This window comes from Thunnus maccoyii, chromosome 8 (genome assembly GCF_910596095.1).
Source record: "Thunnus maccoyii chromosome 8, fThuMac1.1, whole genome shotgun sequence".
NCBI lineage: Eukaryota > Metazoa > Chordata > Actinopteri > Scombriformes > Scombridae > Thunnus > Thunnus maccoyii.
Genome location: NC_056540.1, coordinates 21,341,421 through 21,366,030, shown reverse-complemented (window position 1 = coordinate 21,366,030; position 24,610 = coordinate 21,341,421). Strand labels below are relative to the sequence as shown.

At 38.9% G+C, this 24,610-nt stretch overlaps 2 protein-coding genes across 4 annotated transcripts in view; one reads left to right on the top strand and one right to left on the bottom strand.

Annotated features, from left to right (window-relative positions):
• Window positions 1–662: 662 nt before the first annotated feature.
• sash3 (SAM and SH3 domain containing 3) lies at window positions 663–9,646 on the top strand. The gene is made up of 8 exons (XM_042417987.1): window positions 663–847; window positions 2,745–2,840; window positions 4,352–4,486; window positions 5,713–5,848; window positions 5,943–6,100; window positions 6,833–7,045; window positions 7,143–7,287; window positions 8,874–9,646. Exons 1-8 carry the CDS (start codon window positions 791–793, stop codon window positions 9,122–9,124), a joined length of 1,191 nt encoding a protein of 396 aa, XP_042273921.1. The 5' UTR covers window positions 663–790; the 3' UTR covers window positions 9,125–9,646.
• Window positions 9,647–13,962: 4,316 nt separating this feature from the next.
• Window positions 13,963–24,610, bottom strand: part of zdhhc9 (zinc finger DHHC-type palmitoyltransferase 9) — a 31,428-nt gene continuing 20,780 nt past the window's right edge. For 2 of the 3 annotated variants that reach the window (XM_042419133.1, XM_042419134.1), the window contains exons 5-10: window positions 23,965–24,102; window positions 23,469–23,517; window positions 22,620–22,722; window positions 17,445–17,548; window positions 17,021–17,129; window positions 13,963–15,391 (exon numbers count right to left, since the gene is read on the bottom strand). In XM_042419133.1, the coding sequence (XP_042275067.1) occupies window positions 15,191–15,391; window positions 17,021–17,129; window positions 17,445–17,548; window positions 22,620–22,722; window positions 23,469–23,517; window positions 23,965–24,102 (704 nt within the window). In that variant the 3' untranslated portion in view covers window positions 13,963–15,190. The remainder of the gene's footprint in view (window positions 15,392–17,020; window positions 17,130–17,444; window positions 17,549–22,619; window positions 22,723–23,468; window positions 23,518–23,964; window positions 24,103–24,610) is intronic. The other variant, XM_042419135.1, reaches the window with a different exon arrangement.

Below are 24,610 nucleotides of genomic sequence, written 5' to 3'. Positions count from 1 at the left end.
CTGCAGCTGCAAAACCGTTACTTAGTTTCTAAATATGTCATCTTTAGATTTCTTTCACTTCCACACATCAGCCACAGTGACAAATATGTGCTCATTAGAATAAACTAAACTAAAAAACGAGCTGAAATATAACAAACTAGAAAGAAGGAGTGGCAACTAAACAGAAGAGACAGATGAAGAGCTGCTATAATTCACTTCAACATTTTGCTGAAGTTGAACACTGATGTCTGAGGAAGGAGAAATGTTGTAATACAGAAGGAGGCGAGGGGTTGCGTGCTTTTAAAACAGCTGCTCTTTATTGAGGATCCTATAAAAAGTTTTCTCCTGACTGAACATGTAAAATATCAGTCATCATTTGATCACAACATAAGGCAAAATCACAGAAAAAATACTTTCTTTTTGACTTTTATCGGCGTCAAAACCTAAAAATACAGATGACTGACAGGTGCACATCTGTACAAACAGTCATAAGTGAGTTGTGACATTTTCACAGGCTGTTTCATGTATGTCAGTTCATTATGACCACACAGAAGGCTGAGAAATACATGCAACCAAAGCCACTAGTGTGTGTAAACCTTGAGCACCAGAAACAGGGTTTGCCTCTTCAGTTTCTGTGTGGCCATGTGACTTCCTCTAGTTTGCAGCAGAGAGCAACTCAGCCTTCCTCTGTTTTTCAATCTGAGAAGTTTGGCAGTGACGGCAGAGTGACAAATCCTCACCGATCAGAAGCGGCTCTCCGTCTCTCTGCTTTTTGTCCAGAGAGACCTCGGGACCACTGAAGAAGAAGAAGATGTTGAGGCGAAGGCCTTCAAATGCCTCGGAGAAGGAGCAGGTGCAGAAGAAGAAGGTGAGGGTTTTTTTTGAGTTATTAGTTTGTTTCGGAAGGTGAGGAGAGTAAAGTGAACGTGTACAAATTGAGCTTTTATAAAATGCACACATATGATATCTGTGCTTGTGATGTGGGCTGTTAAAACATTTTCACACACTTTGAAACTTGATCACGTAAAGCTGTTTTGTATGCACAGTGTTCTGACACAGGATGTCTGCTAAAAGATAGTGCAAACCTTTGTGGTGAAACTGAGCAAAACCACCCACACTCGCACACAACTCAAAGCTCAGTAAGATCAGTTTTTCTAAAACCGAACATTTGAGAAAAATGTTCGGTCTAACTACCACTCTAGCCTCAACTTATTATTTGCACTCTTTTAGAAAAGTAAAGTTCCTCTATTCTGGTCGGGTGAGTCATTGCTGCAGATGTACTTTGAGTCAGAGCAGGCTTTGTGGCTTCTGGGTGCCTTCGTCTCCAGCTGCCATCATGAGATCCTCCTACGCTTGACACTAGTGGCCTTATTTTCCATCCACATCTTCTCCTCCTGTGGTCCAATTCACGCCTTGTCATTACACATCTCATTGCCTTTGTTCTCGGCAATCATCTCCTAACATATAATTGTCGCCGGCAATAATCGAGGCCGGATTGTTTCATAACACGACTCACCGCTCAGCGTTAATAGAGGATTGATTTATCTGAAGGCCTTGTGGCTCTTTAAGGGGGGACGACTGTGACGGGAAAAACAGACATTTGCCTGCAAAAACTAATAGCCTCATAATGAAGGTTATTTGTCCCCTTGACTGCATTGGCGGTTTGATTCTTCAGGCCAGACGCAGACTGACTGGATGTCTGCAATGATTGGCTGCCAGCAGTTGCTCAAGCTGTGCCTGTTTCCTGTGGTTTCTACAAAGAAACAAGAAGGATGTGCTGCGATAAGATTATGCACAGTGACTTGTGCATGGAAAATTAGACAAAGATTTTCCACCAGAAAGATAGAAATAACTCAAAGATGTGCAAATTGTGCAAAGGAGTAAAAAAAAAACCTTCTTTTGCATGCAGGTGGCGTGTTATGTTCCAGAGCACGAGTTTATCCCAATCTGCTCTTCATTTGCCCTTAAATGATGAATTTACCTTCTTGTATTAAACATTGTGCTGACACTTTACTTAAAACCCCTTATAAGCAGTATGCAAACATTTAAAAACACACTATAATGTAGTCATAAGCAGATTTAAGGACATTTTTAAAGCTTAATAATGTACCTCCACTTATTAATAAACACTTTTCTCTGCATATAACTACATTATAGTGTGTTATAAACCATTTATTAACTGTTCATATACTGATTATAAATGCTAAATAGGGGGCTTTACTTAAGTGTCAGCAACATGCTCTCATGTCTCTTTAGTAAGTTCAAAAGCCAGTCTGACTTCTTTATCATGGTAGCAATTAAATGTCATCTTATGAATTACAAACTATTAATAGTAACTCTGATATGTCTCCCTGCTCTGTTTCCTGTCTTATCATTTCACCATCATTTACTGTCTAAATATTAAGACAAAAAACAGGTAAAATACTCTCATGTCTTTATCTTTGATAGCTGTGAGTGAGACCACAGACATGGGGGCAGTTATTCTTCCTCTGATAAATCCTCTGCAGATTCGTTCTGTCCATACATTTGTGGAGATAAGAATATGTTGTGCATGCTCGGCTGTGAGGCCAGTGTTATCAGTGTTGTGTTACAAAAACCACCGAGCAACTGACTGACATGTTACTGATGTGTTTCTGGCAACACCTTTTTGTTTACACTGTAAGTGATGACAGTTTTATTGCTATTGTTAGTTATAGCTTGGTTAGCCTGCTCTGAGCCTTTCTCATTATAATTCTAAATAAACACTGTTCATTATGTGTTCACAGCTCACGCTGCAGAGGTCCAGCAGCTTCAAGGATTTCATGAAGCACAAACCCACCTCTCCTGTCGTGGCGGATAAGGAGTTCTCCTTGGAGGACACTGTAAGACAAAACTCATTGTTCCTTTCAACACACACACATAGAAACACACAAAACATTATCAGACACACAATACATCACTGTTTGGAAAAGTGGAAGTATATATTTCATAAAACTTTATTGTGTTTTAAGTTCCTAAATTGGCAGTTCCTACAGATGTTTTGTGACATTGTTCCTCATTCATCCTCGTGAGATCATCTTCATCCAGCTTCTCAGTCACATCCAGGAAAGGCCAAAAAGGGCAGAAGCAGAAATCATCAGTTATGTCCGTTACAGAAGTGCACAGTTCGTCCTTCCTGATTTGACACACTGCTGCATGTGTGTGCAAATATTAACACTTTAAAAATTCGCTTAACTTTTATAACTTCCCAGTAATTTCTTGGTAACGTCAGTAGAAGTTGCAGCACAAGTAAGACGTGTAGAAAAGCAGAGGAAGTAACAAGAAAAAAGACTTGAGTATTGTATAGCCAAATGACAGCAGCACGCAGACAGGATGTCCTCTGGTGTGAGTCAGTCATGCACAGAGCCTCAGATAGTTGCAGAAGCATCATGCATTTAACTGGGAGTCTGAGGGTCCTCCCCCCAGAGAATTTGGGACTTTTCAGTTCAATGTGTAGCATTTTTATCTTTTAATTATTAGCTCAGATATCGAGATATGTGCTGAAAATTCAACTGCTACATCCCTTTCTGTCTCTGTGGCGTCTGTATGTTTGTCAGTGTGGTTACTGAACATTTAACTCTGCGGCTGAACTTATTTCTCCATTATGTCGTGGGAAAGTTATAACCACAGTCTACAAGAGCATGAAAAGCTTGAAAACTTCAGGTTTAACAACAGAATTTGAGTCCTGAGTATTTCATCAAAATCCCACAAGAGAGCTGTTTTGATAAACTCTACTGAAGTTTGTTATTATTGGGAATTCACTCATGAAATAAACACTATCTGCTAATTTGTAGAAGCCACAGAATGATGCTCGATGTTAAAACAAAAGTCTAATACATCTGAGAACAATTGTTCTGAATTTTCTTTTCTCTAAATATAACTATAATGTCCACTGCAAATTACAGAGGACTCGACCTCAGTGTCCTCAAACAATAGAAAGTGTCATAAAGTATATTTGCTGCAACTAACTGCCTCATGAAAACTGTTACTGAAAGCATCATTAGCTTTCATTACGGAGCTCGCAGCCCACACTGTTTGGCTGCAGAGGGAGTTATGTTTGGTAACACTCTCAGAAACTGTGCTTTCAAGCACCTGGCCACTATAAAGTGCAGGTGTGTGTGTGTGTGTGTGTGTGGGTGTATATAAATGAGAAGTGAGCACTTTGACCTGACAACGATGCCACAGAGAGAGTTCATTTATGTCAATGACACAGATACATTCTTAAATAACATTCAAACTTCCCTTTGCTTTACTAAAATAAGGTTGTACGTCATGAACTCAGATACTCTGACATCTGTTGATCACCATTTTGATCATGTTTTGCAAAAAGCTAATTATTAAAATCTCCTCTCAGGTGCCAGAAGGTGTAACAGCAGAGGAAGCAGTGAAAAGTGGCAGCAAACTGGGCAAGAAATGGCGCAACGTCATCTCACGTACAATGACCCGCAAAACATCCAAGATGGTGCAGAAGGCTCTGGCTGAAGAAGGGGTAAAGACTGTTTTTAAAAAGATCAACATTAGTTACAGTGACCTGACTAGCATATGAAGATATCAATACTTTAAACACTAACAATTAATACATTTAATCACTTAAAATAGCATCTATGACACATAGCTGATATACTGTGTACTCTGATGCAAAAACACACCTTGACATTTTTTGAGGACAATGTACTACTCCTGAAATAGAAAGCTGTTGTCTCCACCCAGTGGACAAATGTTGTACTGTGCTTTTGAAAACAATGGCAGTCTTGTTTTTAAGTTCTGACCTTTCGCCCTGATACGAATGAATCTCTGTTCAATGCTGCACAGTGTGTTGTAAGTTAGGATAAAAGGTAACATGGAGAAAACATAACAGTTGAATCAAAGCTTGAGGTAAAACAGGCAGATATTAACTAACAATCTCCAAAAATAATGAGGAAAGGGGAAAAACCTTTAGTGTGACTCACCAAATGAGACACATCTCAACACTATTGATGCTGCTTTTCAAACCACTTGATTGTTACAACCTTGAGCCAGACTCCATATATACCGTGATAGTCCACCTTCCCAGTTTAAACTGGCCTCCTACTGTAGGTCAGATTCTAGGAGGATGACCCACAATGGTTAACAGAAACACACAGCATATGCAGTATATGCATTATATGTCTCAGGTCATTACATTGTTCAACAACACATTATTGAAAATGAATAATTTATTCTTCTGTATGTAAATTAACTGCAACTAATTTCATCCTCTAACCACCATCACACAGAAAAGTGGTTCTGTTGAAGCACGAAAAAGACAAAGTCTTTAAAACCTTTTCAACAAATCAAAAACTAAACTGTAATGACAACTTTAATCCTTTAACAATTCAAAGCATGTAAACAGGAAATGTATAAGTGGGTGTATAAAAGGTTTAATCAGAATGAAACAGGGAGAGGACACTTTCACTCTCTAAATGTACAAAACAGCAAATGCTGAGTCATTGTAAGGTTAGAGTGTGTTATAGTTGATGTGTGAAGGTCTGAATTGATAAGAAAAGACTCAACTGAAATGTCATTAAAGCTCCAAGTTCTGCAGGTTCAAGAATTCAAGCAGAAACACAATTTTCCTAAACTGATCAATGAATTGTATCCAATAAACTCTTACTTTGATCAATACATTTGTCATTATTATTGGTCTTAGAGTCTGTTAGGAAAACTTCCTCATTATGTCGTCCTGTGTTCCTGCAGGGGGAGAGCGGTGAGGAGCTGTCCCCCGTCTCCGGTGACTGGCACCCGGACCTGACTGCAGGACAAAGGACGTCTGTGTGCTCCACAGGGTCCGAGGACACCATGCCCAGCCCGGTCACCCGCCAGCTCTCCGGCAGTAAGTCCGCCTCACTATACTGTGCCTGTTTGCCTGCAAGCATCTGAAGGAAACAGAATAAATCTGACCTCACTTCCTTGTCTGCACACCTCAGGTAGTGACAGACAGAGCTTGGACAGCGGATACTGCCAGAGGGACAGCATGAGACTGGAGGAGAACGGCCTTTCTTACACCGGACCCTTCTGTGGCCGCGCTATGGTCCACACCGACTTCACTCCCAGCCCTTATGATGTGGAGTCTCTGAAACTCCAAGTGAGTCATCCTCTCGGTCTCTGATTCGGCCCTCGGCCCCTTCTGCTGTCTAGTCCCCCCCCCCCCCCCGGGAGCTTGTTAACCATGACGAACAAGGAGGGTTGTTTTGATTATCATTCTTCCTGAAGCCACAGATTACTGACGCCTCGTTTGAGAAAACAACATAATTTCAGCCCCAATGCTGTCACTTCAGTGCAAATGATACACAACGGTACTAAGTGATGAAAGTCTGTGAAAGAGTGTTTAGTCATTCAGCTATTTGCTCATTCACGTTTCACTTCTTGTTTCTACGCAAGTGCATTTACGCAAGTGATTATTTCAAATTTGCAAGCAGTAATTGTAAGGATAAAGTGAGTCAACTCAGATTATTGTGACATATAGAGCACAAATATTGTGATAGTGTTGATTTCCATTAAAGTTCTCCTCCAGGCATGTTTTAAGATATATGAAAATACTCAGATTTGACTAATAATTTGGGTCTGATTTGCGTTTTTCACACAAAAAAAAAAATCACTTAGCTGGTAAAAATTCTAAAATCTGTGAATATGCATTTATTCTTTATTTTAAATGTTCAACTACTGATCATAAGATGTCTCCATTTTGAGCGGATTGGGATCTTAAAATTAATGAATAATAAAATAATTCTTGTTCTCAAGGACTTTCCTTTGATCCTCCTTTCATCTGTGTCCTTTATCCTCTGAGTCTGATATTCATGCGTCATCCCTCTTACAGAAAGGTGACATCATCCACATCATCGAGAAGCCCCCCGTGGGGACGTGGACAGGGAAGCTCAACAACAAGGTGGGCTCCTTTAAGTTCATCTACGTCAACCTCCTGCCTGACGAGAGCCCCCCAGCCAGGCGGAAACGCAACAGCAGCAACGCCCGCAGAGCCAAATCCAAACCCAAAACCCTGGAGGAGGTGCTGGACAGCATCTGTCTGACGGTAACACGACACTTCCTGCATCTTTGTTCACACTTTAATCTCATATCCGTGACTCACTCTGAGTAACATTTCTGTTGTTTCTCTCTTGTGTTTTTAGGAGCTGAGTTCTTTGCTGTCCATGCACGGTTTCCAGAGCCTGGAGGACTTTGCAGGCTTGAAGGAGTCTCACCTCAATGAGCTGAACATCACCGACCCAGAGCAGCGCTCCAAGATCCTGAACGCCACTGAACTGCTCAGAGATTGTAAGTGTACACATTATAAAGCTGCAACAACATTTTATAATGGTGTTTATCTACTGCAACATCTAACAACAAGAAAATAAATCTCTAGATTTTAGGAAAATACAATAAAATTTAGTCACTGCTGATCAACCAAGAACACATTTTAGAGTCATTTGGTGCCACTCAGATGTCAGACTCTGGCAGTGTAAAATGTCTTTGGGGAATACTTCATGCTACCATCATAATTTTTCTGCCTCAGCTACATAATTAGGTACATTTTATGGCTCCGTTGCACAGTGTTACACTCACGTTTTACAGTTATGCTCAGTGGCTTGTAAGAAATCATATTTTGTCCTGATGCCTGAGCTCATCTCTCCTCCAGATGAGTCATTATATGTCATTTTAACACTTGTCCCGGAGCAACAGCTGTATGTTGAACACAGTTTATGGACTAACATTGAAATTAGCTGCAGCAACATACTGTACATGCACAGGGGAGCCGAGGACAAGCTTGAAACTCCTGTTGATGCCTCACAATCAGTGTGTCTGTTAAGATTCATATTTAGATCAAAAGAAAGATTTAACTCTTTGCAACATGTTTGATTAAACAGTTATTAGTTATTAGAAAACAAATTTACTGTGACACACTGTAACTTCTTGCCAGAGAAAAGGCTGTTTGACCTTTGACCTTCACGAAAACACTGATATCTACAATAAGACATTTGACCTGAATACAGAAAACTTGTTTTTAAATCTTTGAATGCTCACAGATGATGCTCATTCAGTCATTTCTGACTTAGACTTGAATTATATTTTATAGCCCCTGAAATTTTTTTGTTTGAATGATATTTTATTTAAAAGCAACATACAGTATAATGACTGAAGTTCAGTTGCTTAAAACTGAACATTTAGAAATATAAAATAGTTATTCTGAAATAGAAAGTAAAAGGATTGATGTTACACTCAATAACACTGCAACACTATATTTAAAAAGTTGATACTTTCTGTTTGTAAGTGGGTGTCAACCTGCCCAGAAAACACGTAGGAAACCACAACCAGTAAACCAGCCCAGCTGTTGTTTTTGTTTCATTTTGTAGCAGTTACAACACAACTTGAGAGAGGAAAAGAAAACTAAGATCAGCATTAAGTTAACATCTCTTCATCAGAAATAACTGTTTTTGTACACTTAAGACCTTTTCTAAGACATTTTATATAACAAATTCCATAAAGATGACAATTTAAATCATTTCTCCTCAATAAAGACGTGTGAAGAGTCCCTGAACAACAGAGTGAACATGACAGGACGATCATGTTACAGCTGTAAAAAGCTCTCTGACCACCAACACCTGCAGTCAACTAGCTTGTATGTTGCCCATATAATAAATAATTAGAATCATCATAAAACCACAGACACCAAACTGAGAGTAGTTTGAGCACGTTTGCAGGTTTGGTACTTTTGTATCTATTTATCACTCAGACAAACTGGCCTTTAAGTTTCTGAAGCATCTGAAGATGAAGATTAAAACACCTCTCAGAGATTAGACTAAATAAAAAATTATTGTGTTGAGACATTCTGTATTAAAATATGAGTTTTTGCCCCCATGTAGCGGAAGATGAATCTGAGCCAGAAGAGGGGGACAGATCTGTGGAGGACGCCAAGGAGCCGAGAGATTCGGGCTGTTTTGAGAGCTCAGAGAACCTGGAGCCAAAGACAGAGGAGGACGAGGTGTCAGAGGAGACAAACAAAGAGTCCAATAAACAAGAGGAAGAGTCGGAGCAGCAGGGCGAGAACCAGACAGAGCAGCTGGAGGTTGTGCAGGAGCAACTGGAGGAGCTGACAGTGGACGAAGGGTCTTGAGAAGTCAAACTTTTTTTTCTTTGATTCTTATTCCTGGTTCTCAAGGAAACTGTGGATGGAAACTTAATGCTGTAAACAAACAGCTCTGCGTTGCAAGAGACTGGTGGACTGGTTGAAATATGGACACAGCAGTTTGCGTTTTTCCTCACTTTGCTTGCACTGAGAAACAAATGGCACAACTTCTCCAGGTGTCTCAGCTTGTTTTGAGTGATGTTGTGGTTTCCTCGTATGAATTATGATGATTGTTGTCGTGTGGTGTAAAACATCATATAGGATGTGTTGGTGATGAAGCATTCAAACGTTTTGTTTTTTATGTTGTTTTTTTTCAATACGTCCCTGTCTCGTGTTTTCATGTCAAATATGAATGTAAAATACTTAAAGATGTTTTCATGTAACTTGAAGTGAACTTCGACTTACAGTAGTTTTGCTTGTTCTTGTATTTTGTGGTACTTTACTCTGATTCTGTGACGTGTTATTCCGGAAAATCTGTAAATACAATTTTAATAAAACTTAATTCACTGAGTTGTATTTATTTTGATAGTGTAACCAGTGTTAGAATCGATACCTTTTAATCATAACTGGATCATTTCAATTTCTTTAGTTAATGAAAAAATCAACTCATAGAATTAAATGTTTAAAGTCTACATTCTTCCTGGATGATTAATGGTGGGTATTTTGACAAAATAATCTCAACTCGAGGTCCACTTACTTGCTTTTTAGAGGGTTTATCTCACATCTTCATCAGTGAGCTCAGTTGTCATGGAGATGTCATCACCTAAATATAGAACTGAGACGTCTCCATGACAACCGAACAAATTCTACCTATTTAAAGCTTTGAAAAAGCTTGTGGACGTTGGAGTAAGTTTATTTTGTCACACTACTATTTCCAAAGTTAAGAATTAACTTTTCTATTCAAATATAGAATACATTATATATCAATATATCAATATATAATAAATAATAGGTATAGTTCACAACAGTTCAGTCTCCTCTTCGTCTTCGGGTTGAGTTTTCAAAAAACATGTGCAGGTGATGTCTGCTTTTATAGGTTATGTTGGGGGGTTAAAGCTCCTTCTTGGCTTTTATCTCTACTGATAGGTGATGTGTGTACTGTAACCTACCTGAGTAACAGCTGCACACAGAAATATTGATACATGGCTGTGATGAACATGGACAGATTATGAGATAAAGGGATACAAACGCCCCAAAAGATCCTCTTTCTACCTTAAGCAGCCACTAAGCCACCCTTCACCTCATGACATGTCATGACGGTTTCTTTGTTGTCACATTTCCAGCATCTTTTAGCTTAACTTTTGATGGAGTACTTGGACTGTCCAACAATATTAATAGTCACTTCAGTGAGAGTTTCTGGTTTTGGGGGCCACTTAAACCTCTGGGCCCCTGGTCCTGTGCCTCGTCGGCCTATTCAGCAATCCACCAGCAAGGCACAAGCAGAGAGATCCTGTTAATTTTCATGACGGGATTGAATTACATAATTTATGGTAGCTAGTGACACTGAGCTGGACTGCAAAGCATAAAAGTGGAGGTAGGTGTTTACATTTTTTTTGGGGGGGGGGGGGGGGGGGGGGATTATTTTTATGCAAATTGTTGAAGAAAGTGGCCTAGCGTAGTGATCCATCAAAAGACTAATGAAGAAGAAGAGATGAAAATGGTGGACAGGAAATTAATATTTTCTAGTAGTAGAAAAATGTCTGTGGGTAATTAATTGATTAATATGATTAATGAAGTTTCTCCTTTCAGACACTCACAAAGAAAAATGAAGTTCTGCTTGTGAACATTACAGACTAAAATCTATGGAAGATTTAAAATGCCTAAAGGAAAACAAATCAAATGAAGGCAAAGTGAAATAAAATTACACGTTATTTTAATTTCCTTTTTCTGTATGCATTTACTGTGTCATAATTAAATTAAAAACCTTGCTGTGTCAGTGCCAATAAGCCCCGCACACTGTCCCGCTTTATATTTAGTGTTGACACGTCTATGCTGCTCTCTGCTGGACAACATTGACATGCAATACTCCTCTTCAATTTGTTTACTGTGTTGTGATTTGATTTTAACGTGGTCATGTGATATGGAAAATTCATGTCACAATGAAAAACAATTCATTCAGTTATCAAACACCAAAAGGCTAAATTATTGTCATTTAACATTTGTTTTTCATTGAATTTCGACACAGTTAATGGATATAGGAAGGAAATTCAAGTCAAAATGTGTATTATATTTCACTATATGTCTCTGTTTGATGTGTTTTCACTTAGGCATTTAAAATCTTCTATAAAGAGCTGCTACTCACACACAATGGCAGAGTTTTGAAAGACGACTTCTGGTTGGAAATTGAATTAATTATCCTAAAAACTGTAAATATCCAGGGGCACAGCCTGGATAATTAATGTTTACCTGTAAACAAAACAAATCATATTTCAAATATTTGGTAACAACAGTGAATAAAGTGCAAGTTAACAGAGATAGACAGGTTGTCGTTCTGTAGCTGAACTGATACCACTGAAAGAAAAAAACATCTTTTAAACCACAAATAATAATAAGACAATATTGTTTATTTACCAGACACGTTGATCATGTAAAAAGAAGTGGAGTAAATGGAATGAAATACATAGAATCACAGTGTTGATACTAAACAAAGTGAACATAAATAAGAGATCCATCAATGGTATAGTACTGTATCTGTATACATAATGCAATGTAATAGATTGATCAGAGCATTCGGATCTGACCGCGTCATGGCGTTTTATCACAAAAATCAAACATCATACAAGAGCTCAGCTTGGTACGCTCCGAAGTCTCGCAGTCGCCGTTACGACTGCAAACCCTCAGAGCTCAAAACTAAAAAGTTCAACAGTCCCTTTAAAGTCTGCTTTGAAACCGTTTTCAACACAAACGTCCCTTCTTTTAGAGAATATCAATCAACGTACATTCTTGCTTTTTCGGTGACAGCAAAGCGATCAGATACACTCAACTGTCTTCAAATGCTTTCCACAAAGAAAGACCACTAAGTTCAGCTTTAAAAACTGCTCTTGGTTTAGTATTTCACATTGGAAATTGCTTGTTTGTTTGTTTGTTTTTTTCGGAGGACTTTCCACACAAACATTCAGCACTGACGCTTCTTTACTTCACAGAAACAATACAGCCGCACACTTCATAGCATCTCCCCAACGGAGACAACGTCAGTTATCTCTCCTTGTCTCATCTGAGTGTATTGAAAAGAAACATTTAGGGTTCATCTTTCATTAAAAGTGTCTTATATCAGTCCTCCTTACTTCACTATCATATTACTACTTCACGATCCCACCTTTCTAAAATCAATTTTCCACTTTTTGTTTGGCTTGGCCATACGATACAGAAGCAATATTTTTAGAGTTAAAATCTTCAGGGGATTAGGAGGAATTGTGACTGTTTTGAGTCGTATAATAACTAATCTTGGGCAGAATTCAGAGTCTGATACAACACCGTTGATACACTAGAATTTCTACACACGTATATTTCACAAACACTAACTCTTGTCTTGCATACAACACAATCACTATTACAAACTCTCGCTATCAGCTAACATCATTTAAATACTAAGAATTTGCTTGACTTTCCCTTGTTTTTCTTTGCGTTCCCCTCCAGCGATGTCTGTGACCAAAACAAAAATAAACTTGCTCCACAGTAAAGGCTGTGGTCTGTCTGAAATACACAGATGTGTGAAAAGAAGGGATCAAAATCTCTCTCTCTCTCTCTCTCTTTCTGTTTCTGCCTCGGCTTTATTCTCTGCGATAATTAGCCTGCCACAGACGGCTGCCGTGGAAGCTGCCTCGGCCTTGGGCGTTGGAATAACTGTCACAGCAAAGATGCAAAGAAAAGGAGAAGGAAGAGTGAAACATGAGAGACATTTTTATAGAGGGAGGAAGAGAAGAGGACTCTGGGGAAGATCAGCTCGAGTGTGATTTGCAGGAGGAGGTGATCTAGCTCACAGGCAGAATAATTAACACTGGCTGCACTTAACTCTTCAAAAAACTGAAAAAAAAAAAAAAAAACGAAAACCTTGCTGCTATCTTTCCTCCTCAGCCGAGAGGGTTTCAGTACATCTATACCTGCTTAAAGTATGTACAGTTCAACAATGGCTTTGCGTAGTTTTTGCTTCTTTTTCAGTGGTTCCCAACCTTTAAACGCAGCATCGTCTAATTGCGACCCCTCGTTAAAGGCTGCATATGCCTACCAGCTGAGAGCACTTCAACCACAGAGGGATTTTTACCTTTTCAGAGGAAAATTCACAGTAATTCACAAGAAAAGAGTACAAATTAACACAAATTTAAAAAAGAAAAAAAAGGACATAATTGTGTAGCAGAACTCTACTTTCATCTCCTGTTAAAAGTAATAGTTTAAAAAGACATTTATTTTCATGCTAAGAGTTAAATAAGAAGATTGATAAATGTAAAAGGTCAAGAGATTATTAAAGGGAATAGTCTGACATTTTGGGAAATACACTTATTTGCTTTCTTGCTGAAAGTTAGATGTGAAGATCGATATCACTCACAGGTCTGTGCAAGAAATATGAAGCTAGGCAGTTAGCTTAGCTTAGCATAAAGACGGCAAGCAGGGAGAAACAGCTAGCCTAGCTATGAAATGTACAGGAACGACAGGTAGTTCAAACACATAACTCCATGTAAAACCACAAGTTATTGTTTTTACGTTTCAGTTTTTGTACACAAGATATAACGTGTTAATTAGTGAGCTTTAGAGGTGCTAGCTAATTGCCCCTGTTTCCAGTCTTTATGCTAAGCTAAGTAATTGTTAATTACAGATAAGAGTGGTATCAATCTCCTCATCTAACTCTCAGCAAGAAAACAAATAAGCGTTTTTCCCAAAATGTCGAGCTATTTTTTAATCATCTCTTGACCTCTTTGATTTATCTTACAATCCTGTGTGTGGGTCCCCACCTCAAGGTTGGGAACCACTGCGCTAGTTAGAGTATAAACGTTAGCGTTGCTCATTTAACACTGTATCTATGGTTTGAACGGATTCAAAGGGCGTCTCTGCTCTCTGTTGGTTGACCTCAGTTGCATGTGATAGTGCAACTGTTATGATAAGGCACTGTTACTACTAGTGTCTACGATCATCAGAAGTCAGGTCTTGTCTCGCACACACACCGGGACTCTGGCGAAGCGTCTCCTGGACACAAGACTTTAACTGTACTTAAAGCAATTTTATCCGTTTCAGAGTGCCGACGTCACACTTCATCCTTGATGATATATAAAATGGAAGGACAGGCGTTTGGTCTGGGTGAGATCGCTTTAAAAAAAGGATGCACGTAACAACAGTACTGAATGCAGCAATATCAGACAAGGTAGATTTTTTACTTGCCAGGAAGGAGCCTTTAGGATATCTCAGCTACGGATTTGCATGTCCTCCCCCTGCCTGGACGTCATGTGTACTACAACATCTTTTTACAGGTGTAACCCTTCTATCCACACTCCTCACAAAGCTGCTTCTCATGATTTGCATAGGGCATGTAATGTGTGCACAACTGAAAAACTGACCGTACTGTATGTATGAAGTTTTATACATGTCCAGAAGTAATATTGTCTTTGCCAGACACTTGCTTAGAGTATATTTGCACTGGCCTCTCACAATTAAATGTCATTATGCGATTTTAAATAAAGAAGAAAGCAGTACTGACAATCAGAGCGAGCCCGCAGGTGACCTGCAGGGATGTCTTTCACTTGGAGTTTTTTTTTTTTTTTCTGCAGTTGTCCCAGCAGCTTCTCCCCCCGTGTGTCTTTTCCATGCAGTGTTCAGGAGACAGAGGAAGCTGCTGACTTTGCATTAAATCACGACCCCTCTCCCTGTCAGTCAAATAGCTCTGCAGCTACCGGTGAGGAGAGAAGAGGAAGAGGAGGAGCTGCAGCAGAAACTCCGCTCCTCTGGTGGAATGTAGGGCAGGAGTCGCCCGCACAGTAATCAGACATTGATCATTAATGTTCCAGTTTGTGACTGAGCAGGATGCCGGGGGGAGTGGCCACGTACGAAGCCGCCCCCCTCATGCGTCTAATGGGTCTTGTTGGTGATGGATGCCTCTGCGTCAGTCTCGGGTGAAGCCAGAGGTGGGAGCTTGGAAGCAGGAGGCTGCTCCTCTTTGGGGGAGGAGCTCTTCTCTGCTGAGGCAGCAATGCTCGGCTTGGCATCGTCAGGTGTGTGCTCGTTAGGGATGAGTGGAGCTGTGGTTTTCTGTAGGCAGAGGACAGGACGCTGAAAAGATGCAAATGCAATAAGAGCCACTGATTCAACCTGAACTGCAGCAAATGTGTCACAGTGTGTGAAAACATGCATGCAACACGGAGCTGAGAGTGTGTTTGTGTCTGGTCCCATCAGCACCTTCAGCTCTGATTTTCTTCAGAGATTCAAATAGTATAGTTATAAATAGTATTCAGTCTGGTTATCAGACTAATTTGTGCTAAACTGTGTTGATGATATCTGGTAGGACAGAACTTTAATTACCGACTGATTAAACATCAGCAAATCCAGGTAGCTAAAGATGATAATAGTAGCCCAGGTGGGTGGTACTCTAGTAGAATTATTTATACTTTAATGACATTTCACGTAAGTAAAAGTACAAGTTACTTAGTTTCTTTTCAGAATTGTATAGACGTTAAACTGGACATATTTAATGTTAAAAATTAGAGAAATTTAAAAAAATAATAAAGCGCACAAACAAAGTAAAAAGATTACTTTTCTCTTCCTTAACTAGAAGTGACTCCACAAGATCATTCATTTCATTGACAGTTTCTGATGCTCAACATGTGACCAACATGTGCTCCGTGATACAGCTGCAACGATTAGTTGATTAACAGAAAATTAGCTGGTTATCAAAATAGTTGCTGTTAAATCGTTTTGAATCATTTTTAAAGACAAAAATTCTCTGATTCCAGCTTCTCAAATGTGAATATTTTTTTATGGTTTGTTTAGTCGGGACAAATGAAGACATTTGATGATGTCACCTTCGGCTTTAGGAAACAGTGATCAATATTTTTCACCATTTTCTAGACGTTTTATAGACCAAGTGACTAATCAAATAAAGAAATAATCAAATTGAGAAAATAAGCTATAAATAAGCATTAGTTGCAGCCCTACTCTGTAATGCATGTCACTTTAAATGCACGGAAGTACAATATATCAGAATTAACTTAATAAGGACCTAAATTTAAAATTACGGCTTTAAAAGAAAGTACTGAAAGTGGTACACGTCTGCTACTCAGATGCAGTAACAGATGAAAACTATTTAGCTATCAAACCCTTTGATAAATCAACAGTGACTAGATTTTCTATAGCTACTATAATTCTTGATGTGTTGTTCTTAATAATATGAAGTTCTGCGCTAACTACGCAGCAGTTTAACAGTTTAACATCAACATAATCTGTTAGCAGCACCTCGTATTTATATATTAATACAAAAAAGTATTCACAGCACAAACATGGCTAATGTAGCGATTATCTTGACAGATCAGAGCAGAAAATATTAAATTAGCCGAACAGTTATCAGTGAGTGCATAATGGCAACTATGTAAAAAGGCACAAAATGGCTGCACATCCATGTGTCACAAAATGGATTATCAATGTCACTTCAATAAGAGAAGTGCTCTCCACAGTACTTCACCCACACACACACACACACACGAACACTCCCCAACGCTCTCTTTAATTGGTTTAGACTCTGTTTTATGTCTGCTCTGTATTCACTATTCTGTGCTTTGCATGCTGGATGCACTTTAGAGCTGGAGTCAGAGAACTGTGTGAAGGGGGATGGTACGATATACGTGTGTGTGTGTGTGTGTGTGTGTGTGTGTGTGTGAGTGTGTGCACGCGCGCTCCTTGGCTCACCGTGGTTTGTGGCACTGGGTTGCTGCTGCTGGAGGAGGAAGATGAGGGTGCAGCAGACGTTGCGGAAGCAGACGAATCCTCCTGCATCAGTCCTCGTCTGTCTAAGACACTAGAGAGCGAGACAAGGCGATCAGTCACTAAGTGCATCCTGCTCGTTACTCACCAGAATGAGGTGAAGGAGAGGGATAAAGTCTAATCTATCACAGGAACTGATACAGAACTCATTGATAACGGTAGGAAGAAAGCCAAAGATATAAAACTTAACACAGGAACTAACGTCAGGTTCCCATTTAAATCAGACATTTAATACATAACAAATTAACCTCTTTCTGTGTGACTGTGGGGATCAGTGAGTAGAAACATGTTTTTTTTCTTTCTACCACACAAACACTGCAGTTCTCAAACAGAGTAGTTCAGATGTTACCTCGGGTACGTCGGCCCACAGAGCACCTCACAGCAGTTTTTGATGATGTTCTTGTGGCTGTATGGGTTCTGCACTCTGTTCTTTCCCGACCAGGATCCTTTGATCTGTCAAAAACAAAATGAATGAACAACCATCATTGAAACAGTGTCATCAAAACCACTGACCAACATCCAAACCACATCGAGACCCTGCCAGCAATCCCGATTTGCTTACAATCCTGCTAAACAGAGCGAACTGCTCAGTTCTCTTTCGAAAATAACTTCTCTGGGCTTATACCTTATTCAAAAGCATAGTTCCATTTTTAGATGTTATTCCCACAGGCTTGGGTTTGACCCATTAAAAAGGATCTTGTCAGGGATTTAATAATTCCTGGTTTAATAGGAACTCTATGTGCCTGCGGGTGCGAACAAGCAGCGCAGCAACTGCAGATTAAAACTGCTTTAATAATTCATTGAAAAATCTGAGAAATTGTACAAAGGATTCCCCAAGAAATAAATAAAATTTTCCTACACTGCACTGCACCGTATATAGTCACTCAGTCCTATGCATTATTTGGCACATAACAGAGGAACATTTTAACCCCTTAGCACCCAGTATTCTTCTTTTCCCTGAAGCAGCTTGGTTGGAGAAAAAAGATAATATTATTCCACACTGTCTGACAGTTTCACATATTGTGTTATATTGTTAGAACCAGTGGTGGAAAGTAATGAAGTACATTTACTCAAGTACAGTATTGAGCTACTTGTACTTTACTTGAGTATTTCCATTTGATGCTACTTTATACTTCTACTCCACTGCATTTCTGAGGGAAATATTGTACTTTCAACTCCACTACATATATTTGACAGCTTTAGTTAGTTTTCAGATGAAGATTTGTCACAATGGATTATATAACAAGCTTTTAAAATACAACACATTGCTAAAGATGAAACCAGTGGTTTCCAACCTTTATGGCTTTTGACGTCTTACAAAAAGCAGTGTGTAGTCGGGGTCACATTTCAGATGTCTATGAGTTGATAACAGCTCCACCAAATAGTGATTTTTCCCTCTAAACTTCTCACATGGTTTCATTTCAATAAATGTTCAAATGATCCAATATTTCACTAAAAATCAATGATTAAAGAAAAAAATCTGATACAGATTTGTGTATCAAAACTTAAGTTTTTTCTTCTTTCCTCTCACATTAATCATTTCACGACCCTTCAGATTTATCTGGTGACCCTTTGGAGGGGCCCCACCCCAAGGTTGGGAACCACTGGACTAAACTTGTAAACTGTATATAAAGTAGTTCAAACTAGCTCCACCTCCAGCAGCTACAACAGTAACATGCTGCTCTAACACTGATGCTTCAGTATTAATAATCTAATTATGTCATATATAATAATATATCAGTCAGAGGGACCAAACCACTACTTTTACTGCAACACTTTAACTACATTTTGCTGATAATACTTATGTGCTTTTACTTCAGTAGGATTTTTCATGCAGGACTTTTACTTCAGTAAAGTATCCGAATATTTCTTCCACCACTGTTAAGGACAAAGAATTGTGAAACATTTTATTAAACTTCTTATTTTGGTTGTAATTCTGCTACTGTATGTATTAAGTGTTTTACTCATTTGATTAATGTGCACTGTCCACTTTAAATAAATAAACAATAAATTCTGTAACAGCTTGTTCCAGCTACATAGTGTTTTCAAATACAAACTTATTTTTCTGTGGCTGCATGTTTATATTCCAGATGCCTCGTGGGTCATTTTATACACATTCCCCACAAATTCAACCACATATTCATTTCTTATCTTTTGAAACTCTGGGAAATTTTGAGTGTGTTTGAACAATGTTTGGCTCCACGGCACGACTTTGTACTGACTGACCAACTAGCAAAGGTTGAAAAAAAAACAAAAAAACTGAGCACAAGAGGAAAAAAAAAAAAAAAACTGATTTATTTTGGTTGCTGCAGATGTAGGTCAACAGCCTGCACATTAGGTACCTCAGTACCGCATGCCTGTGTGGTTGGAGACACAACTGACAGAGCATGTGTCATCCTGTGGGAGACCAGAGCAGCTACAACACTCAAGGTGCCTTCTCTTGTTCGTCCTTATTCCACTGTTTCTATCTTCCTCTCTCTCTCTCTATCTCTCTCTCACTTTCCCTCCTCTTCCTCTCACCCACAGCCGTGTTTTTGGCAGTCTGCCCAGCCCCTGCAGGTATCAATGCATCTATTATTAGGCCAATCACAGATATTGAAACGGCCGGGCTGACAGCCATTGTTTCAACTCCTATAGCAACATTACACTGTAGGTGCACATTGCAGAGCTTCATTACTGATTAAATGAAAAAAATTAGGCCAGCCATCCCAGAGGAAGAAAAAAGAGGGAATAATAAATTAATCATTACAACAAAGTATGAGTGCACTCTCTTGCTTTCAGCCATCTAGAACCTCCCACCAACACCAGCGCTGCTCCTGCTTCTTGTCTGAGCCTCTGCAGTCAGATGTAGGTTAACAAAGCCTCCGATAAAGTATACACACTGTTAACGGTAGTATACATAGACATATAAATTACTCCCTCTGTGGATTCATCCACCTGCATCACCATCATCTGCTTTACATCATCCTGAATATGTGTGTCTGATGGTTGTGATTAAATAATGACTCAATGGTAAATGTGCTCCAGCAATCAATACTTCTTTTTCCCTCATTAAGCCTCAGAAGCTTCTTCTAAATGCAGCTGACAAGTCATGAGTCAGAAACCAGCTGCTCTGTTTTGTTCCCATTTCAGTTCAATTCAATCATTACTAGTGGTGGAAGAAGTACTCAGATCTTTTACTTTGTTAAAAGTAGCAATACTACAATGAAAAAATACTCAATTACAAGCATTTAAGTATTGTCAGCAAAATATAGTTTAAGTATCAAAATTAAAATTACTCATTATGCAAAATAGCTCAATTTAGAGTGTTATATTTATCATACATGTATATTTATATAAATAGGTAGAGCTCATTTTAACATTGTATACTGTTGAGTAGTCTAATCTATAACAATGCATATATATGACAAACTGATCATGTGTCTTACATATAAGAGACTAGTAACTATAGCTGTAAAATAAATATAGTGGTGTAAAAATGACTCTGAAATGTAGTAGAGTACACACACTGCTTATTATAAGACGTCAAAAGCCACAAAGGTTGCAAACCACTGGTTTCATCTTTAACAATGTGTTGTATTTTAAAAGCTTGTTATATTATCCATTGTGTCCAATCTTCATCTGAAAAGCTGTTAAATAAATGTAGTGGAGTAGAAGGTACAATATTTCCCTCTGAAATGGAAGTATAAAGTAGCATCAAATGGAAATACTCAAGTAAAGTACCTCAAAATTGAACTTAAGTACAGTACTTGAGTAAATGTACTTTGTTACATTCGACCACTGATCGTCACTTTAACAAAACTATCAGCTGTTCATGCATATTTTTAAACCTTCAGACTGTTGGCCTGCTGGTGAGCAGAGATGAATCCGACTGCTGTTTTTAGCATTCAAAGTATTTAGCAGCCAATTTGTCATATGGCTCAAACTGCTGCTGCTGTATTGGCCACATTTCTCTTGTTACGAGATTTCTGGTCTCAGTGCGGCTGAACTGGATAAAAATAGGTTGAATTGCAAGAAAAAGGATTCATCAAAAGCGTCAACTTTCTGCTTTTATTACTTCATATGAGATCTGATCAGAAAAAAGGAAGACTAAAGAAATCTTACTGCAGTTATAAATAGACAATCTAGCTTGTGTTTTCACAGTCTCGATTTTCCTTTTATTTAACTTCAAGGCAGTTTTTTTCCCTATTTGCTTTACTTTAGTTTACAATATAACAGTCTTGTTTAACAAGCTACAGTTCACCAGCCCTCTGTCCTTCAGCTCTGAATGTGGTGGTGCCGTTGTCACGGAAACAGCTCTGTGCTCTTAGAAATGGTGGTGTTTACACCCCGCTGATGTATGTTTATCTTTCCAGCCACGTGAAGCCAGGCTGCCTGATCACAACATTTACTGACATATTCTTAAAACTACACTTAATCTTCACTATGAGCTCATTTTTAACCCTTAGTCTTCACAAAAACCTTCACCTTAAACACACATCTAAACTCTCAAATTAACAGTCTTAATCTGTGAAGACTGGAAAAATATCTGCACTTTGGAGAGTTTTATTTATGTTTTTATCTTTGTTTTTTTAATCTACATTTAGCTCTAACTGAATGTAAATGTACATTTACACCTGTTCTGTTTAGTTCAATTAAGACTGAAGTATCTACTTCTTGAGTTTAGATAGTTTGGGTAAAAATTGGTGGTGAAAGCAAAAGTGAGAACCAATCAGCAGTGCACAAAGTCTTGAATATGTACAGTTGGTCTCTTTTTCCCCTGTTTACACTGAATCACATCATGTGTCTGGGATAGCTAACACAAAAAAGCTAAGTATAAATGCAACCAAGAGGCTTAAGAGATGGGTTAAAATCCCAAAATCTCTGTAAAATCTCTCTTTATAGATAGTTGTGGTTGTAAATAAACTGCTAAAGTTATTCTTCTGGTGTTTTTGACGGTTAACAAAATGCTTTACCATCAAACCTTACGTACTGTATTAGGATCTACACTGGTTTGCATGTAATCAAGGAAAAACGAGGATTAATGCAATCAGTGTAAAAAGGGTAAAGGAAAAGTAGATGAAAGTGTGTTAAATTGCATCTGTATTTTATCCAGATATGAGACAATTGAAATGACCAGTGTAGACGGGGTCAAGGTAGAAACTCAATATGGACCACTTGAAGTCTTACTTGATACTTGAATATATTCAAATGTTTTTGAGAACAAACAAAGCCTGTGAGTGCATCTAAATGGAGCATTACTTTAGAATTTTTAGTCACTTTTAATAAACTAAATTGATGATAAAACTGTCACAGAAAACTGATGGATGAGTTGCCTGTGAGTCCATGTTTTCACAAGTCATGGTTCATTAGTGTAAAAACAGAAACTTAAACAAACTAGATGCAAAGCAACTCGCAGTATGAATCATACCCGAGAAAACAAACTGTAAACGTGATGACACCGTGAATCTGTAGTTATGTGCAGTTTGAATGGATTAATCGACACAGAACAAGTTTAATTGAATATGCAGTAAGGTGAACTCACGTCCTCATTGGTGGTCTGGTTGAGAGAGATCAGGTAGGTGTGGAAGCCGGTCAAACCCACCACTGACCACAAGGTGAAGAAACACACCAACACCTCCAGCACAGTGAACTCCAGTTAAGAAAACAGCAACATATGTTTTCTGCCTGACACACAGTCACTGAACAAACAGTAGACAGCAGGTGACGACAAAATGGCGGACAATTACATAACATGATCGAAGCAGTGATAGTCCGAAAAAAGAACCAAATGTACCAAAGTTTGTCTTTTTTCTTTAAAAAGAGTAAGCAAGCTTCCTAAACTCCAATAATGATCAGAATGGAGCCGCTAACGTTAGCCAAAACTCTGATAGCATCCAGAACTAGCTTCCATATAACAGGGAAATACTACACAGTGAATGTAGGCTACTGGTTGTGAACAGGGATTTTTTAACGTAACCTATAACCCTACAAACTAATGGCTAAGCTAGTTAGTTACAGCAGTTTACATTAGAGCAGATAAACACACAGAATTAATTCTTTACACTTTTGCTTTGTTTTTGTTTTTGAAAAAAAAAGGGCTTTAAAAAAAGACACCTTCCAAACTCTTTAAATGCATCTGTAGTATCTCTCTTACATCTCCATGCATCAACATGTTATGAAATCCAAAGCCTGACAGACCTGATGTATTAGTTATGGTTGCTAAGCTACGATTGGACAATCGTTCAGGGGAAGGTTTGACGAACGGTCAATTTGGGTATCATAGTTGAAATGTATCTTCGACCTTGTTTTTTTTTTTAGATTTTCTATTCTAGGCAAATCTGGCAAACGTAGCACACACAGCTGGTTTTGTGGTTAGAGGTTAAAAGGATATGTTCCAGGTGTTTCCTTCAAAGTGTTCAAAAAGCCATTATCCACTGAACCTGTGAAGAGAGCCACACAGAGAGAGGTTAAAAAAGAGAAGATAGACTTCCTAAAAATCCCCACTGCTTTCCGTCTTTTTATTCTACTAAAAATGCTCCATTATGACTTATTACAGCAGAATTAAGATAACAAGCCCAGAGCTAATTATCCTGACTAGAAACACGCGGGTTTCCTCGTCTCTCTTTCCTCTTGCCGTCTGCGTAGGGCAGAACAAGGATGCAGGAGGACGTACATGAAAGAGGAATCATGTCAAGCTGTCAGTTGCCGTTGCGTGTCGTGTCACGCTCCAGGAAGCGCCTGGCCTGAATTAGGTCATATTTCCAAGCACATGTGCATGTGTTTGCATATATTATGTTTGGCTGCTAGTGAGCTTGTGTCAGAGGCCGTCCTTCCTGTTTTGTCACATTCTTTCAGCATTCTCCAATCTGACTCCACAGGATACTCACGCATGACCACGTGGACGATGTCAAAGGTGAAGATATAGATGGTGAGCAGGGAGAGAGACAGGGTGAACAGGTAGAAGTATCGGTAGTTCCTCTTGCCCACACAGTTGCCCACCCATGGACAGTGGTGATCAAAACGATCTGAGTAAAAGACAAAAAAAAGGTCAGGATCGTGATAATATGTAAAATGTACGGCAGGCTGCACACCAACTTTCTCAGTAAGTTGACATTACACTTTTGGAAATCAAACGAGTGTTAAAAATACGCCACTATCAGCTTCACTTATTTTCTCTCAAACATCGATTTGTGCGTCAGTTTCTGTAAACCTGTCGTCTAAATATAGCGATCGCTTCCTCTCTGCCTCTCCTCTTCTATCATTTGGAGGAGAGCCAGATGAAAGCAGGGCAGGGTCAGACAAACAACAGAGGTAAACATCTTGCTTTACACTTTTCTCTGCAGCGAGCACTCCCTGGATGGAGTTTCACGTCAATATACAGTAAACATCGAGGCACAAATGCAAGATGTGGAGGGCCTTCTAGATATAAGGTCAAAATAAATGGACCATTTTTAAATCTAAAGAGCAGCGGCACATTTTCTGTCCTTTTCACTCTGTATTCCAGTACTTTGGGTTTGGCATGAAATGACAACC

Coding starts and splice junctions, on each gene's coding strand:
- sash3 (XM_042417987.1), top strand. CDS start 791: ATGTTGAGGCGAAGGCCTTCAAATGCCTCGGAGAAGGAGCAGGTGCAG. Junction 2,841..4,351: donor AGTTCTCCTTGGAGGACACT/GTAAGACAAAAC, acceptor ATCTCCTCTCAG/GTGCCAGAAGGTGTAACAGC. Junction 6,101..6,832: donor TGGAGTCTCTGAAACTCCAA/GTGAGTCATCCT, acceptor TCCCTCTTACAG/AAAGGTGACATCATCCACAT.